The sequence below is a fragment of the Malus domestica genome, chromosome 02 (assembly GCF_042453785.1).
Source record: "Malus domestica chromosome 02, GDT2T_hap1".
NCBI classification, from domain to species: domain Eukaryota; kingdom Viridiplantae; phylum Streptophyta; class Magnoliopsida; order Rosales; family Rosaceae; genus Malus; species Malus domestica.
In genome coordinates, this window is record NC_091662.1 from 11,374,822 (window position 1) to 11,391,236 (window position 16,415).

Genomic DNA, 16,415 nt, shown 5'->3' on the forward strand with positions numbered 1-16,415 from the left:
TTATATTGGTGACACATCATTTAATTTGTAAATTTAGTCTATGTAGTATTACTCATAATTAAATTGGATTTGTTGTCCAATGTAAAAAAGATCCGAAGACAAACTTTCAGGCAGCTTCAGAGAAAGTTCCTTTCGATGTAAAAAGCCAATGAGCTTCCTCCAAATTGATTTTTATCTGATGAGATGGTTCACTGCATACGGAATGACAAAGCATAAATGGACTGTATAAACAAGTTTACATCACATGATTTGAGCTCAATCCCTTCATAGAAATCGACCAATTTATCGCCTTTCCAGGGTTCTTTTCCTTGGGGCTCTTGCTAACTCTGATACTCTGCGTTGGAGCTGATTTTCGTGCACAAATTACTCTCCGCAGCTTCGTAGACTTGGTTGCGCAATATGGGCACCTGTGTACCCTGGTTGTATAGTAAAATCTCTTCAGTTCATGGTATATACGAGGGTTTTATAAAAAAAAAAAGTGATAATTTATGTACACTCTATATAATCTTTATTAATTTTGTCCCTCAGTTTTCCTTTTTATTTGTTTAGTCTAATAATTAGATTAAATAAATATAAAAGCAAATATCAACCCCAATTCATGAACTCCAATAAAGTTTATGATCACAGACAAAGACAAAAAAACACACATAATTTGGATAGCTCATCCAATCATGGTTAAGATATCATGCTTGCTAGCTCATCCAATCATGGTGAGATATCATGCTTATTTGTCCCTTATGACAATACAAACGTAAACTAAAATAAAGCCTCATATGAGCTTATATATTTAGTTTACAAGAACTCAACAGTGTGTTGGAAGTGACACCACAAAGAAATTAATTAAGGGTTTGATTTCCAACTAATACAATTAAATAAATCTAACATTCATCACTAATTAATCATCTACTTTCTTGTTAATATCTTCATCATTATCTGCTTTCCTGCCCTTCATCTCACTCTTAGCTTCCTGAGAAACCCTACTTTCCTTTTCCTTAGCCTCTAGTTCTTGTTTCCTCTTAGCCTCAGCAGCTTCCTCATTTTCCTTTTTCTTCACCTTGAAAAATTCAATCAGGCCTTGCAGTGCAACGCCAGGCTCGTCGCTCTTGATCAGCTGCTCAGCCACTTCCGCCGGAGTTACTTGAACGGCTTCAATTTGTTCCTCAATCTCACTCAACAAAATGTGCTCCTTAATTCCAAGGTAATTGGAAACTAGAAGCCTAAAACCACATGGGGTACAATAGGACATGTGAACATGAACGTCCATGCGACCAGGGCGCACCAGTGCAGGGTCGAGCTTGTTCTTGTGATTGGTTGTGAACACGATAATTCTTTCATCGCCGCAACTCGACCAAAGGCCGTCGATGAAATTGAGCAATCCTGACAGCGTCACCTATTGCATACATGACTTCAATTAGCTTGGAAAATAATACATATGAATTTATGACAAACATGACAATGTCGACAATGTTTTATCACGTTTTGTATAGAGCTGAAATTTACTCCTGTTAATGGGCTCTAGCTACTTTGCCAAATATGTGATCAACAATGTCGATAATAATGTGAAGCAGTTATGATATTTTTTTGTACTTATTAGTTTAGTTTCCCGCAACTCATAATGTTAATGATAAACTCTTAAAGAATCATACTACATTACAATTTTTTTTATATTATTTATAGTGCAATAACAATTCGATGCAATAACAAAATAAATCAAAATGAGGCTTTAAGTGTGAGTATAAAATTGAATTTAAGTATCTACTAGTGTAAGAACCCTAAATCTTAATGTAAAATATGAATGGTAGATTCCATTTATGATTAAAGTATTATGTGTGAGACAATAAGAGCATCTCCAATGAGAGTCCCTACTTAGGAACTCCTACTATCACTTTTGAGGACTCATTTAAGAGTTTTAGAGGAATATTTGAGTCCCTAAAAGAATATTGTCTACAATGGAAATTCTTTAGGGAGTTTTAACGAAACACTCCCGGTATTGTTCACTTTTAACGAAAAATCGCATTTTTACCTTTTCCTGGTACTATTAACTACACCTTTATTTGTCATTTTTCATTAAAACTAAAAAAAAAAAAAATTACTTTTTGTTAGTTTTCCTACTTCTTTATTGTATAATCTCTAAATATAGGGACTAAAATATTAAAAAATTATTAATCATTTCATTGAAATATTGTAACCATTGATAAAAATAAAAAAAAACTATCTCTACCATTAAGTCCCTATATGTAGTTTTCATATTTGAGATTTCTTTTAAGATATCTGGCGAGTCCCTATGTATTAAGATACTTTGAAAACTTCAATTCCGGCCCATTGGAAATCATTTGTTCCTATATTTAGGAACTATACTGTTGTAGGGACTCCATTGGAGATGCTCTAAGTATAGGAATGTGCTATCCACACACTCATTTTTACTTTTTACATATTTTTTAAATTTATAACAGTCAAATTAAATGAATTTAAAAAAAAATCAAATGATAGAAATTAATAAATAGTGTATGAAAAGTAAAAAAAAAAAAAAAATATTTGCATAGCACACTCCTAAGTATATAGTGGAACATCACATCAAATGAAACTCAACTTGGAGGAAACGCAATTGCTTTTTATATGCATCGAAAGGAACTTTCTCTGAAGCTCCTGGAAAGTCTTTGTCTTTGGATGTTCGCATTGGTCAACAAATTCAATATTCATATGAACCGAGGCTGAGACTGAACCAGATATTGCCAAACCACTTCAACCCGGAAGAGATGGTTTTTATGTGCAATGTATATAATGCATATGACAAAAAAAGTCTGGTTTTTCACAAGATTATGGCATGTGCTGTCTCTGACTCGGTTTTCACGTTATTCTAATTAATTCGTTCTATGAATTTTTTCGGATTTCCTTTAATTTAATTTTATGCATTCGTGTAAGAGCACATTGCTAACTACATTTTTAATATAAGAGCATTTTCACTTACTATTATAATTGTGATGTATGCTTATATTAATGTTATTTTTTTTATTTTATTGAATATTGCTCGACTATTTTATTATTTAAAGATTGACGGTAATTTTATTTTCCCCAACGACAAGTACCCTTTTAATACACTTTATTTTTTAATTTAAAGCGAAGAAAATTTTGTAGTGTCTTAGCAAGAGACAGAAGGGTTAAGAATACAAATAACATTATTTTATTCAAATAATGGCATCACAAAACACAAACTCATTTCTAGTAATGTGTCAAATACACCCTGACATGTATTCATAAAAAACTGATAAAAACATGGGAACTTTAACGAAAAGCACCCGGTACTGTTCACTTTAATGAAAAACCACATTTTTACACTAAAAAGTCAATCATGGTACTATTCATTTTACCCTTTATTTTGTCCTTATCATTAAAACTCAAAGTTTTCAAGCCATTTTCATTAGTTTTCCTTAAAAACATACAAAAAAATGTTTTTGCACATGTATAATTTCAAAGTGGTACGATCGAGAGGAGGAATGACTATTTTCAGAAAAGGAGCAAAGTATATTTTTCTATATTTCCAATTCAAGTCCAATGAAAGACACTTTCCACACTTCAAACAAAATAAATAAAACAATATATAAGGGAGAAAATAGTGAACATCAAATTAAACACCTAGAACCAAAAAAAAAAAAAAGGGCATGCAGTACAAGAAGAAAAGACTTAATGCTAACCTGTTTCTCTTGGGACCCACGTGGGTCTGAAGCTCTATTGAGTCTGCCCTCAGCCATTCGATCTTGCAACTCAATGGTACAATCAATATCCTCCACCACCAATATCGACCTATTAGCCATTGCAATCAGCAACCTCCTAAGCTCCGAGTTGGACATCAACGCAGTGAGCTCCAAGTCATAGATATCAAAGTTCATGTAATTAGCCATTGCAGCAATCAAGCTTGATTTCCCGGTCCCCGGTGGACCATACAACAAGTAACCTCTCTTCCAAGCCTTCCCAACTTTTCTGTAATAATCCTTCCTCCTTGTGAACCTTTGAAGGTCTTGAAGAATGAAATTCTTGATCTCCGAGTCCAATGCCAGCGTGTCAAAGGTTGCCGGGTGATCGAGATTTGTGGAGGTCCATGTGTCGCCTGGGTTGTAGTACATGTGGTCAGATTGAAGTGTGAAGATTTTTAGGGTTTTCTTTTCTTGCTTCATGGACTTTGATTCTTTTACAATGTGTGGGAGGTAAGAGTTTAGCACCAAGTCTCTTTGTTTCTTGTGGAAGCTCAGCTCAAAGGATCTCACTTCTGATCTCAAAGTTGAGTTGAGGTCTCTAGGGTTGTGGAAGTTCTGGGATTCAACTTGCCTGTAACAAGGTATTAAATACCGAGATTTATTTTTTAGAGAAATATCGACAAACATATTAACAGAAAATTATCAGCACATTGGAAAAACGGTTTATATGTTGTCTAACAATGTTCTTGTACCAAACTTATGATTTAGGCAGACAAATATATTCAGGCAAAAATCAACTTGATCGATCACTGATCTAGATTGGTACAGTCAAACTTAAAATCTTATATTATAAAACACATGCTTAATGTTGTCAAACTGTAAATTCATTAGATCGCGCACATTCACTCAAGACTCAATTTGATCAAATATTTATCAAACAATATAAACAGTTTTATGCTATATTAGAGAAATTATGAAAAGATAATGGGAATTTCAGAACATGCCTGGATACCAATACCCAAGTGAATTTAACTCCACTAAAGTCGTCCACAATTTCTTGATTGCTTTCCATAGTGATGGTGAAGTTGTTTTCTTTCTCGGCCTTGCTGACTTTAAGTCTTCTCGTCCACGGGGAGACTTTGCCACCCAAGTAGATTTCTGCAGCCTCATATATCTGGTTGTTGACAAGGCCATCGAACTCTTCTATGACCATGGTGAGTTGTGACGAAAATCGACTAAAGAAGTTTCGGATGCCGGAGAAGAAGTAGTATTGGATTTCATGGGGGAGGAGGTCTTGAGCGATTGACCTTACTACCATTGCCGTGGCAGCCAGAGAGGCTGCCGTTGATAGAATTGTCTTGGCTGTTGCCAGTTTGGTTTCAGCTGAAGAAGAAGATGAAGCCATTCTGGAATGTGAACTGAAAGTTTGGTTTTGGTTAATTATATGTAATCTGTTTAGTATATTGATCTCAAATGTGGCTATCTCTATATATAGAAAATGTTCGAGTGAGAAATAGTGTGAATTGAGCTGATGAGGACGGCTGACTTCAACTCAAAACTATGAAGAGAACCTTCGCAGCTTCTTCCTTGAGGAGTGGATTTTACTTCAAAATTAAGACTTGGGGTTCTGGATATAAGGTGAAAGGAGTCAAAGGACTGAAATTAATTTTTTATTTTTTTAAGGGTCATTTTGGTTCTGGTTCCTAATCAACTAGTTGTTAGAATGCAATCTTATTTGTTTAAATAGTTTGATCAAGGTCTCTAGCATCATTTAAGGGATTTAATTCATGCACTTATGCATTTAATATCCCACAAATTATGAAATTTAAACAAATCCAAATAATATTGTTACAAATATAACAATTGCTTAAAAATCAATAATAGAGTAATTTGTTCTTCACCTAGTTCTAGCAAAAAAAAATGTATATATGTAATTATTAATATAGTTCAAGTAATAACTATTGATATATTTTAAAGCATAATTGTTGACCCTAAAAACTACCAAGCCTACGTGGTGCGCAGGCCAAATAATCTATGAGCTAACTATGTCATTCGGTTGAATGCGGTGCCAACTCGACGGCCGAGCTCGGCCGAGGAGTAAAATTTGTTGATGTTGCGTTGGGTGAGTTGCTGACTTCTCGATCTTGCGACTGCGGCCAATGAAGGAACACTCTCAGCCTTCGAGTTCTAGAGCCTAAAGACAAGGCTGCTAGTTCTGCGAAGTTCAATATCAAATTCGGCTCTCAAGGTGCCGAATGTAGTAACCTGGTAACACCTCATTTCGCCGAGAAAGTTGATGAGATGACCTCTGCCAATAAGGATTTGAAAATCCTTCTCGATCGAGACTTGGATAGATAGCCAGTCGACCTCGTCGCAGTGCTGTTTATCCAAACTGAAGGTGCTTCACGGTCGGCTGACTCTACGACAACAGTGTTGTTTATCCAAACTGAAGGTGTTCCCCGGTTGCCTTTACAGTGCTGTTTATCCAAACTGAAGATGTATTGGCGGAAAAAGAAAATAAAAAATCTCAAGATGTTTGAGAAGTTTCACGTAGAGCGAGGGTTTGCACAGGGCAGTTTGTGTGTTAAGTTGGAGGTGGCTTTTCACGTTGCACATCGCCTCTGTATTTATAGAACTGAAGTTCTTGCTCTCCACGATCATATAATGTTGTAGAAACCGACTGAAACTCAAACTCGTAAAATGACTGATCCACGGCATAGGCGCTAAAGCCTATCTTCATATGGCTAACTTTTCAAAATAATAAAAGCTCATTCTGACTTATCTTACCATGACTAAAAACCTAGGCTAGCTAGGCTTTCCTATGTCATCATAACACCACCATCAAAAACCTAGCTTTTCTAGGTCTTGTCACATCATCATCACCCAAAGTCACCATTTCTTTACCTCATTGTCGCATGCAACCTGACCCTATGAATATTAAATTCATTTTTAATTATCACCATATTTAAATAGATAATAATCTGATCAGAATCCAATCCCCTCAGTAGTTTTCAAGTAACCTCATTTATCTAATGTTATGCATATCTGTTAATCAAAACTGATCCAAACCACACTTCCACATCAACTTGTGCCGCCTGTTTAGCTTGGAGATATATTATTTTCATAAGAAAATGTCAAGATAAATCATTATTAAAAGATAATGTTACTTTTAATATTAATAAAATTATCTTCACTTTTCTATATAGAGGTATGCTTACTCAACGGCCTCGATTGCTCGGGCAGATAGTGTAATTTTGGGTCCAAACAATAACATAACCACATATAATTAGCATGGGTACATTCATAAATATAGATACAAATTAAATTAAAAATATGGGTGCATTTTAAAATTCAAAACTATGGGTACATATAATTAGTATGGGTACGTTCATAAATATTGGTACAAATTAAATTAAAAATGTGGGTACATATGAAAATGATTAATAATTTTTTCATTTTTTAATTGACATATAATGACTTGTAAATAATTTAATATTCAAATAAAGACATGAAGAAAAGTAAAGGGATCTTGCTAAAAAAAATGAAAAATGAACAAGATTTCAATTAATGAGAAGAAGAAATGAGGAGGGGTGAGAACCTAATGGCTTGTAAATAATATAATGACAGAAAGACGTTAAAGGGTGGAGAATTCGGAGTCAAGTCGCACAATAGATAAATTATAATTATTTGATATTAAATATGTCTTCCATGAAATTCGTGAAAAAAAATTGATGATAAAATTCATTTCAGTAGTACTTCATCCACTGGAGAAAAGAATTGAAGAATTTAAAAAAAAAAAAAAAAAGAAGAAGACTAGTACTTTTAATTGGTCAAAGTCTACAAGAACTTCTTGGTCGAGGCGTAGGCACTACGGTAAGTATGGTCCATATATTAAATTAGGTAAGGTATCAATTTAGTTCCTGAACTATCATTTCAATGAAAATTAGGTCATTGAATTATTTTTTTTCGGTAAATTAAGGCCCTACATTCATTAAAAATTGGTAATTTCATCCCTACTATTATATTCAAAGTTATTTTATCTAATTTTTCGTCAACTTAAGTCTTTTGACACACTTTAGAGTGTAATATCGTTCTTTTCACGCCTATAAGCCCTTAACATTTCATATTTGTTGCGAATCTAATGTCTCAATTACCCTCCAAAGTTAAACGAATGTAACATCTAATTTACCCTCTAAATTTAGCTCCATACACTATTTTTTTTTATATTTAAAATTACCAATCTACACTCCCATATGTATCACATGCAAGTAACATGATTTAAATCAACGAAAAATTGAATATAGTAGCTTCGAATATAATATTAGGGATGTAATTGGCAAATTTTTATAATTCAATGACTGCTTTCTGAAAAAATAATTGAGGGACCAAATTTTCACTCAAGTGATACTTCAGGGACTAAATTGACAGTTCACCCTATTAAATATGAATCTTCGTGGCATTAAACATGGATGTTAGTGGCTTCTCATCTATCAAAGTCATGCTTTGTACTATTTTAATTAGGCTGCATTGTAACTATAATATGTTATTAATTGTCTATCCTACCAATGTATTCTAACCTCCTATTTAAAGGGCTCCATATGTAAGGTTAAGTAGTGAACTGGTGAATTAAAAGTTAATCTAAGAAGATGGTGGTTTTTCTCCTTCTTAAACAAGCATTTGGCTAGGTCGTGTGAGCGAATTCACGATTAGTGATGTCAAGTGATTTTGTTGCCCCTAGTTAAGTAATTCCCAGGTTCTTATTCCCCATCTCCTCGGGACTCCCTTGGTTTTACTGCATCAGGTGAGAAAATGGGTTAAAATTTCGCTAAGAAATATTGTTCAGTTTCAAAAATAAAGTGTTCAGTTTAAGAAATAGTGATAGTATCAGTGTTCAGGCCGAGAAATAGTTGTAGTACCCACGTTCAGTTCAAGAAATAGTGTAGTACTATGTTCAATTTCAGAAATAGTCAATGTTAAGTTTTTAAGAACATAGTGAATGAGGGGGAGAGTGTGTGTGAGTTAGTTTTTTATTACTTTATTTTATTTTTATTATATTAATTTTTTGTTCTTTTCTTTAAAATTTAAGTCATTTTCATTAAAGTTTAAATCATTTTGATGAATAAATTTATTAGATGGCTTTTTGTTAATAAAAAAATTTGAAGAAACTCTTTTCATTAAAGCTCTGTAAAATTTAATGGAAGTTGATGTTCGAACAAACTCCATCCTCTTCCACATTCATTGACACATTATTATCTTTTCTAAAGTAGAAGATGAGCTGGCTACAGTCAATTCATTGCCATCCAATTTCACTTTATTTACAAGAAACCCATCAGATTTGGGTTGCTATTGGGACTGAGTTGTTTTGGACCGCTCATGATATTGTCCCTAGGCTTTCTCATTTGTTGGTGTGAGGCTGGCCCTTTAGGAGTCTAAATGACAATACTTCCCATCTGGGCTTCAAATCGCACAATGAGGATTGCAAGTTAAAGGGGTGCAGTCGTCATTTCGATCTTGGGGTTTCAGAATGATTGGGGTTAGGTTGTTCCCCATAATTTCGTTCTTCTTTGTTGAGCCTATGCCATCATAGAGAGACGGAGAGATAGAGACAGATAGTGTGACAACCTGTCCCAATTAATTATACGAGTTTTGAAACGAATACGTACTTTTGGTATTTTCAGTGAGGTGGAAAGTTTTTGTGAATGGGGATTTTTTTTGGGCCTTCAATGGTGTGCCCAAGATGGGGCCCACTCCTGTTTTGGTCCCCCGGTTCCCCTTTCTTCCTTGGTTACCATGTGGCAGCTCATCCCCTCTATTCTCTCCCTCGAGCTCATTGTCCCTCTTAATTCACTATCCATCTTGCACAACCCTCTCTCCCCCGAGAACCAACACACACACCCACACCTACCACCAGGGATGGGTTTCCTCTCTCTTTCATCCTTTCTGAAACACAGAGACTATTCGAGGATCCCCTTCGGCGAGCACCGTGGATTTCAGACTATTTCCTGACCGACTCCGGCCACTTCACGGCATGTCTCAGGTACGAACCTCTTCCTCTCCCTCGTAGCTTCAGTTATAGGGTTAGATCATAAGGTCTAGTGGAGCACCAAATTCGATCGAAGCTAGGGAAGATCTGATCTTCTGCCTCGCCGAAATTGGGTCAAACCTGACCCAAATCCCTTCAAATCGGATCCCCTAACCCCGAGTTTTGGGTCGGCTTTCAAGCCCAAAGCCCATGGAACCCCAAACCTAACCCATTAAACCAAAACCCAAAACCAAGCCTCTGGGCCGTGTTGACTCGGGCCTTCAGCCCAATGAACCTATGCCCAACCTTGCAGACTGGTACTCTTAAACCCAAGCCTTTAGGCCATAGAACTCAACCCAGTTGTGAAACCAAAGCCCACTGAACCCAAGCCTAGGACCCGAGCCCAGATCCGAAACAACTCGGTCAAATCCTAGAACCTAGGCTGCACGTGGGAGCGCATGAGGGCAGATCGATGCCGGCGCGTGGAGCACACACGCCTCCGCTAAAGGCATTGTGCTCTGCCGTCTACAGCGGTGTCGGTGACTTTTTCGGCCAACTTTCCAGCGACTTAAAATGGCGTGTGGCGGCGGGTAGCTGCTAGAGCCGCCCCCTTGCGGAGGCGCGTAGGGGAACCTGAGGTCCCCTTTATGTTTTTCGACGTCCTGAATCCATTTATGACGTCCATTTTCCGTGTTCAATCGTTATGATAGAGTTTTATTAATTTGACCATTTATGTGCTTAGGTGCGATTATTAGCGGCGATTTCGTTCTTCCTATTTCGCAGGGCTCTTCGATGATGGAGTATCTGTGAGTGGACCCCTTCTAAAATGCATGTTTTAATAGTAGAAATGCATATATGAAAAGCATGATTTAATGGTTACATTTTATGAAACGTTTTATGAGTAAATTAGATTTACACTTCATGATTATCATGCTTTACTGAGAATATTTTGGAATACCATACTTTATCGAATTTATATTCTTGGTAGTATATATGATGGATGACCATATACTATTTATGAACATGTTTTTACACCCTTTGTAATATATATGATGGATGACTATATACTATAAAGATGTTTTAAGATATATGTACGTATGTTGCAAAGATTATATTCAATGTTTTGTGCTTATCTAGTGGTCATTGTTCTGCCTACGAGCGATGATGCTTATAATTGGCCTAAGAGTCGGGTGATGTAGTGGCCTACAGGTCAAATGAAGATATTCATATATTTGGCCTACGGGTCGGGTGATGTAGGGGCCTCAGGTCAGAATATATTCATATATTTGGCTTACAGGTCGGGTGATGTAGGGGTCTACTGGTCGATTATGAGATTTAGCACATTATATACGATATATGTTTTATGAAAGGTTTTATGGCATGCTAGGGTTTTCGGAAAACCTATTACATATTATGCTATTGAGTTTTCATAAAACTTTAGGAGTTAGTACGTTATTGAATAACTATGTTAGTACTACTTATATATCAACTTGGTCCACTCATGTTTGGTTTTGCGCCCCCTCAGAACTTAGATTCGAGGAGTACAATCCCGGTGTCAAGGCACTCCCGCATCGGCATGTTCGAGTCATCTCGGCGTAGGACCCATTCCTTTGTTCATTCAAATTTATAGTATTCCTTTTTAGTGTCTTAGATTAGTTGTATGCTCTGAACACGTTCCTCAATTGCATAGTCATTATATTTAAATTCGTAACTTTTATTTATGTTTGTTATTTCCCATGCATGTTAGTATGGCTTCGTCATCTTCGGGTGTCGGCCAACACATGCCTACTCTGAGTATTTGAAGGATATCGGAATTGGGGGTGTCAAAGAGAGAAAGAGAGAGAGAGGGGAGCGGTAGGGGTTGGGATGTCAGTGCATTCTCTGTTGCATTTTCAGATAAGTGCCTTTTTAAATTACATTTTGTACCAAATTTTTACTTTTTTTTTTATTGTTTCTTGCATTTATGGCTGTGTGCATGTGGTGATTGAAAGGTCAAAAAAAAATTGCAAATCTTTTTTCACTATTTGGTTAGGTTAGCCTTCTTTTTGTTTTAATCAATTTTGGGATTTTCTGGGTCTCTATATACTTGGTTGTTTCGGGGTTTTTCTTCCCATTCTCGGTCCTTCCCTGTCTGAAATTTTTTCCAGGGTTCTTTCCTTAACTTTTTTTTTTTTTTGCGTTTTCAATTTTTTGCATATGTGCTTTGCCATTCGTGTTTGATTACAATATTTATGCTTGTAATAAACCCTTTGAGTGTATTGTTAGCTTCTATTTAGAGTGTTGTTAGTTGTTGTTAAGTTGCTGCCATTTTTTGGTAATTAGTATTAAAAGTTTTTTATCTGTGATTTGAATTGGAGCAAAATTAGTAAACACAATAGACTGATTTACAATCTATGATTTTCTGAAGAAAAAAAAAATCCATTTTTAAATTGAGCTCTGTTTTAAATTTTTTGTATTTGTGCCTGTGTATGTATATGTACATCTGTGTGTATGTGCATGCATGTGTATGTGTGTATGTATGTCTGTCCACGTGTAAAAAACCCTTTAACTAAACATGTTTTTACAACTTTTAAACACTCACCTTTGTTGAAAAGTGCAGTTTATATGTGTGCATGTGTATAAGCATGTGTATAAATGTATGTGCAAGTATATGTATCAATATATACCTAAGTATATGTATAGCCATCTGTATATGTATATGTATATGTGTGTATGTACATGCATATGTATGCATGCATGCATCTCTGCGTGTGTGTGTGTGTGTGTATATATATATATATGTATATATATATATATATATGTATGTATGTATGTATATGTATGCATGCATCTATGTGTGTACATGTATATGAATGTATGCATGCATGCATGCATCTGTGTGTGTACATGTACGTAGATGTGTGTATATGTAAGGTTTAGGGTTTATGTAGTTTGTATCTGCTTCTCTCTGTGTGTGTGCGCACGCGCATATGTATGTATGCATGTATATATGCATCTGTGTGTGTAAAACCGTTTATGTGTGTGTGTGTGTGTAAAACCCTTTGACCTTTGAATGCGATGTTTTTATTTCGATTGTTTGAGAACGAGAAAACTAATTGTTCCTCTCTTTTTATGGATTGCAGGAAACATACCGCTGACTCGGGATTTTGCATTACAGGTTTCATTCACTAACCCTAAATTTTTAATGTTGTGCAACTATAACTTTTTGTAGCTTAATTATTTGTGTTGTACAAAATGTTTTTCATTTGGTGTTTATTTTGGACAACGATGCGATTAACTAGGATTCTTTCAAAAACCTTTAAAAAAAACGTTACTCCTTTAATTGTTTGTGGATTAATCTATGTTTCATTTTCCGTATGTGTTTTATCTTTTGCCGATGAATTTTAAAATTTGCCTTCATTATGTAAAAACAATATCTTTTATGGTTGCATCTTTTGTTGCCTCAAACTTCAAAATCCGCCCTTTTGATTCTGCATGCTCTTTGATGTACTTTAAATTCAGTTTAAGTGCAAGTTAAAATAGCCATATCGGTTAACTTTGGTCTTCGGTTATCAAATTATGTTGAATTATTTGTGTTTGCTTGTGTTTTTTTTTTTTTTTAAATTGGTTGAACTAAGATGTGCATTTTCTAGATTAATCTAATTGAAAATCCATTACGGAATAAGATCCCGCAGCATCGCGGGCAAGTTTTCTAGTTGATACAAATTTTGAAGAATGAAAGACGAAGACGTCGTCTTGGCATATCTAAATAGAGTAATGGCATTTCTTCCAAGATTTGGTAGCGACTTTACGTTTTGAGAAATTTTGGTTTCGCGAAATGATGGGCAAACCAGAACCGACTCCCAGCACAAACGTTTGGCATGGTCTCGACTCTCAACCGTACACAACTGAAGCCGTTCGGCAGCCAGGGCTAAGTAAACAAAGGATAAAAGATTGATGAGGCATGTTGAAGACTAATCAGTGCATGATCACCGCTTTACGACTCTAACCTTGACACCATTCTTGAAATTAAGAACAATGCCATACTCAAGTGCCAGAGGTTTCTCCATGTTGGGAGAGTGCCGGAATACATACTTCCGGTATAAATGAATCAGCGAGAGCTTTAATTCTTGTAGTGAAAATTTCTGACCAATGCATGCTCGTGGCCCGATTCCAAATGGTATAAAAGCGTAAGGATGCCTTTGTTTCTCTTCGTTGCAATCTGGATCAAATCTCTCTGGCCTGAACGTGTCTGGTTCCGGAAAGTTGTTTGGATCTTTCGCTAAAACTCCGAGTGCTAGCCACACCCAAGTCCCCTGCTCCTCGAAAAAAGTTAGGCCCATAAAGTTTGCACTCATTTCCAATTCACATAGGAAAAGTAGAACAATACCTTTGGTAGAAGATAGCCTCCTATTTCGACTTCTCTAGATGTTTCTCTTGCAACCAATGGTGAAACCAAGTAAAACCTCATTGCCTCTTTAATAACCTGCATTTGAAAAACCACTAGGAAGGCATGATTATCCAGTAAATAAAGCCCTAGGAATTTCAAAGCTTTTACGAAAGTCTAAATTTATATGAAATTCGGAAGACATGCCTGATCAATATAAGGAAATTTGTGTTGAAGATCATAAGCAGTTGGCATCTGATCAGGAGGTCCAAATCCATCAATTTCCGCCAGCAACTTCCTCTCGACTTCTGGGTGTCCAGCTACCAAGTAGACAGTTGAAGACAATGTGAATGATGTAGTGGCTGATCCAGCTAGGAGATGCTCATAAGTAACCGCACTAATGTAGTCTTGAGTGAAGACATTCTTTGCAACAGTTTCCGACTCCCTCGCATTCATTATGAGTGACAAGAAGTCCTTTGAACCGCGTTCACTGTCTTTCATTCTTTTCACCACAATCTCATCAAGCCGGCCACTCAACTTCCGGTTTGTACGCTCAACCTTCCAGTCCATTGTCCCAGGAATTCTTTTCAAGACCTGCCTAAATGGCTCCTGGAGAATAGGGGCAAGTAATCCCAGTATAATTGAGAAGGAACCGGATAAGTCCATCTTAAGCTGAGTAGTGGAATAGATGTGTTGGTTAATAAAATCTGAGACTTGGTCATCGTCGTTGTTGTCTTTGCTGTCAATCTTGTCGATTGATTCGTTGATGGATTCCAGTTTAGAGAGGCCAAAGTTGACTCCGAATGCAGCTTGTCCTATTACATCAGTGGCCAACCTGAGGGAGAGGTTAGAAAAGGTAATATCTTCCGCTTCTTTGGAGGAGTCGAGCTTTTGAGTTGCAGACTCGATGAACGACTGCATTGTGGGCACAAGGCTGGCTAGGTGTGATGGCTGATACAACGATAATATAGTGTTTCGCATCGTCGACCATCTTGCATCCCTGCAGGATATACGTTTGAATTCCATCAGATTATTCAATAAATTTGATGACTACTGTAACTGATAGATACTCTACACTATATTTCACTTAGCCTTTCAATACAGTTTTAAAATTCTGTGGTCATATCTAATTGCGTCGTGTATCGCACTTTAGCCCACCTGTCAGTTTTTCTCGTATGTTTTGGGATCACATAACACAATTTAGTTGACCAAAGAATCTATGAACTGAATGGAAGGATCAAGGTTAAATAGGAGTATAAGTTTCGTAACCACTGTCGTATATAGCCCGTACAACAAATACCTGGTGAAGAAGAGACCCTTCTGATGGAGTGGGGAAGCTGCGATGGGAGACGGAATGCTTCTGTTGTTGATATCTTTGAAATTTTTTATTCCTACTTCTCTACAAAGCTCTGCATCTGCTACAATTATTAGTGGCTGTCTACCCATATGAAACCTGCCAAGATGTGTAGAATCAAAAACTTAATAGCTATACTATCGCCATACGCATGCGCGACCAGTTTTAACAAATTCACAACTAAAGTGACATGACTAAAATATACCGTTAATTACGAGATCCTATGTTTACCAACCATCATCCAGTCGAACCATACATTTCAATCATATAACGTATACGATTTTATGAAATTTCTGTGGAAAAAAATTGTAGAAAAGAAGACATAATTTTTTGTCGCAAAGGAGATTACAAATGCAAATCTGCTACATATATATATAAAATATACACACATGTATACATACTAACCTGAAAAGAGGGCCATATTGTTTGGCAAGAACTGAGAATACATCAGGACCATACTTTGCCAGCAAGGGAAGGTGTCCTAGCAAGGGGATAACTGGAGGGCCAGGTACCCTTCTCACCCTCCAGTAGGGCCCATACAAGTAACTCAAAACTCCTGCAAACATTGCCAACGCCGTGAAAAGGGTCGATGGTGATACCAGAAAACCATTGGTGAACAATAACTGCAGTTCCATGCTTGTTGCTGCCTATCAGTTTCTAAATCCTGATTACTCAAAGCGCTATGGTTGCTTAGTATTTGCTACTCTTCAAAAGATTCTTTGATGAACTCTTATAGAAGTATATGGTCCTTGTCGCTACAGATTGAAGATGCTATAACATTTAAGAAAATATTCTACTTGGCATAAGTACAAGTTTGGACTTATTCCACATAACCCCAATGTTTAATTTATTACACAAACATTTGATCTTTTGTGGTTGACGTTTCCTTCCTCGTTTTGTATTTTAATTCATTTGTCTTTTTGTAGATGTGAATCACTTATTTTAGGATGCCACAAGAAATGTTGGAATTACTTTAGTCTA

At 36.3% G+C, this 16,415-nt stretch overlaps 2 protein-coding genes across 2 annotated transcripts; both read right to left on the reverse strand.

The window, feature by feature from the left end:
• Window positions 1–585: 585 nt before the first annotated feature.
• LOC114820358 (protein HYPER-SENSITIVITY-RELATED 4-like) lies at window positions 586–5,437 on the reverse strand. The gene is made up of 3 exons (XM_029090957.2): window positions 4,697–5,437; window positions 3,693–4,323; window positions 586–1,390 (listed from the first exon to the last, which is right to left on the reverse strand). The coding sequence occupies exons 1-3, from the start codon at window positions 5,095–5,097 to the stop codon at window positions 896–898; spliced, it is 1,527 nt and encodes a 508-aa protein (XP_028946790.1). The 5' UTR covers window positions 5,098–5,437; the 3' UTR covers window positions 586–895.
• An 8,198-nt stretch (window positions 5,438–13,635) lies between these two features.
• LOC103401184 (cytochrome P450 711A1-like) lies at window positions 13,636–16,161 on the reverse strand. Its single transcript, XM_029099198.2, has 5 exons — window positions 15,840–16,161; window positions 15,381–15,533; window positions 14,288–15,080; window positions 14,084–14,179; window positions 13,636–14,009 (listed from the first exon to the last, which is right to left on the reverse strand). Exons 1-5 carry the CDS (start codon window positions 16,067–16,069, stop codon window positions 13,683–13,685), a joined length of 1,599 nt encoding a protein of 532 aa, XP_028955031.1. The 5' UTR covers window positions 16,070–16,161; the 3' UTR covers window positions 13,636–13,682.
• Window positions 16,162–16,415: the final 254 nt, after the last annotated feature.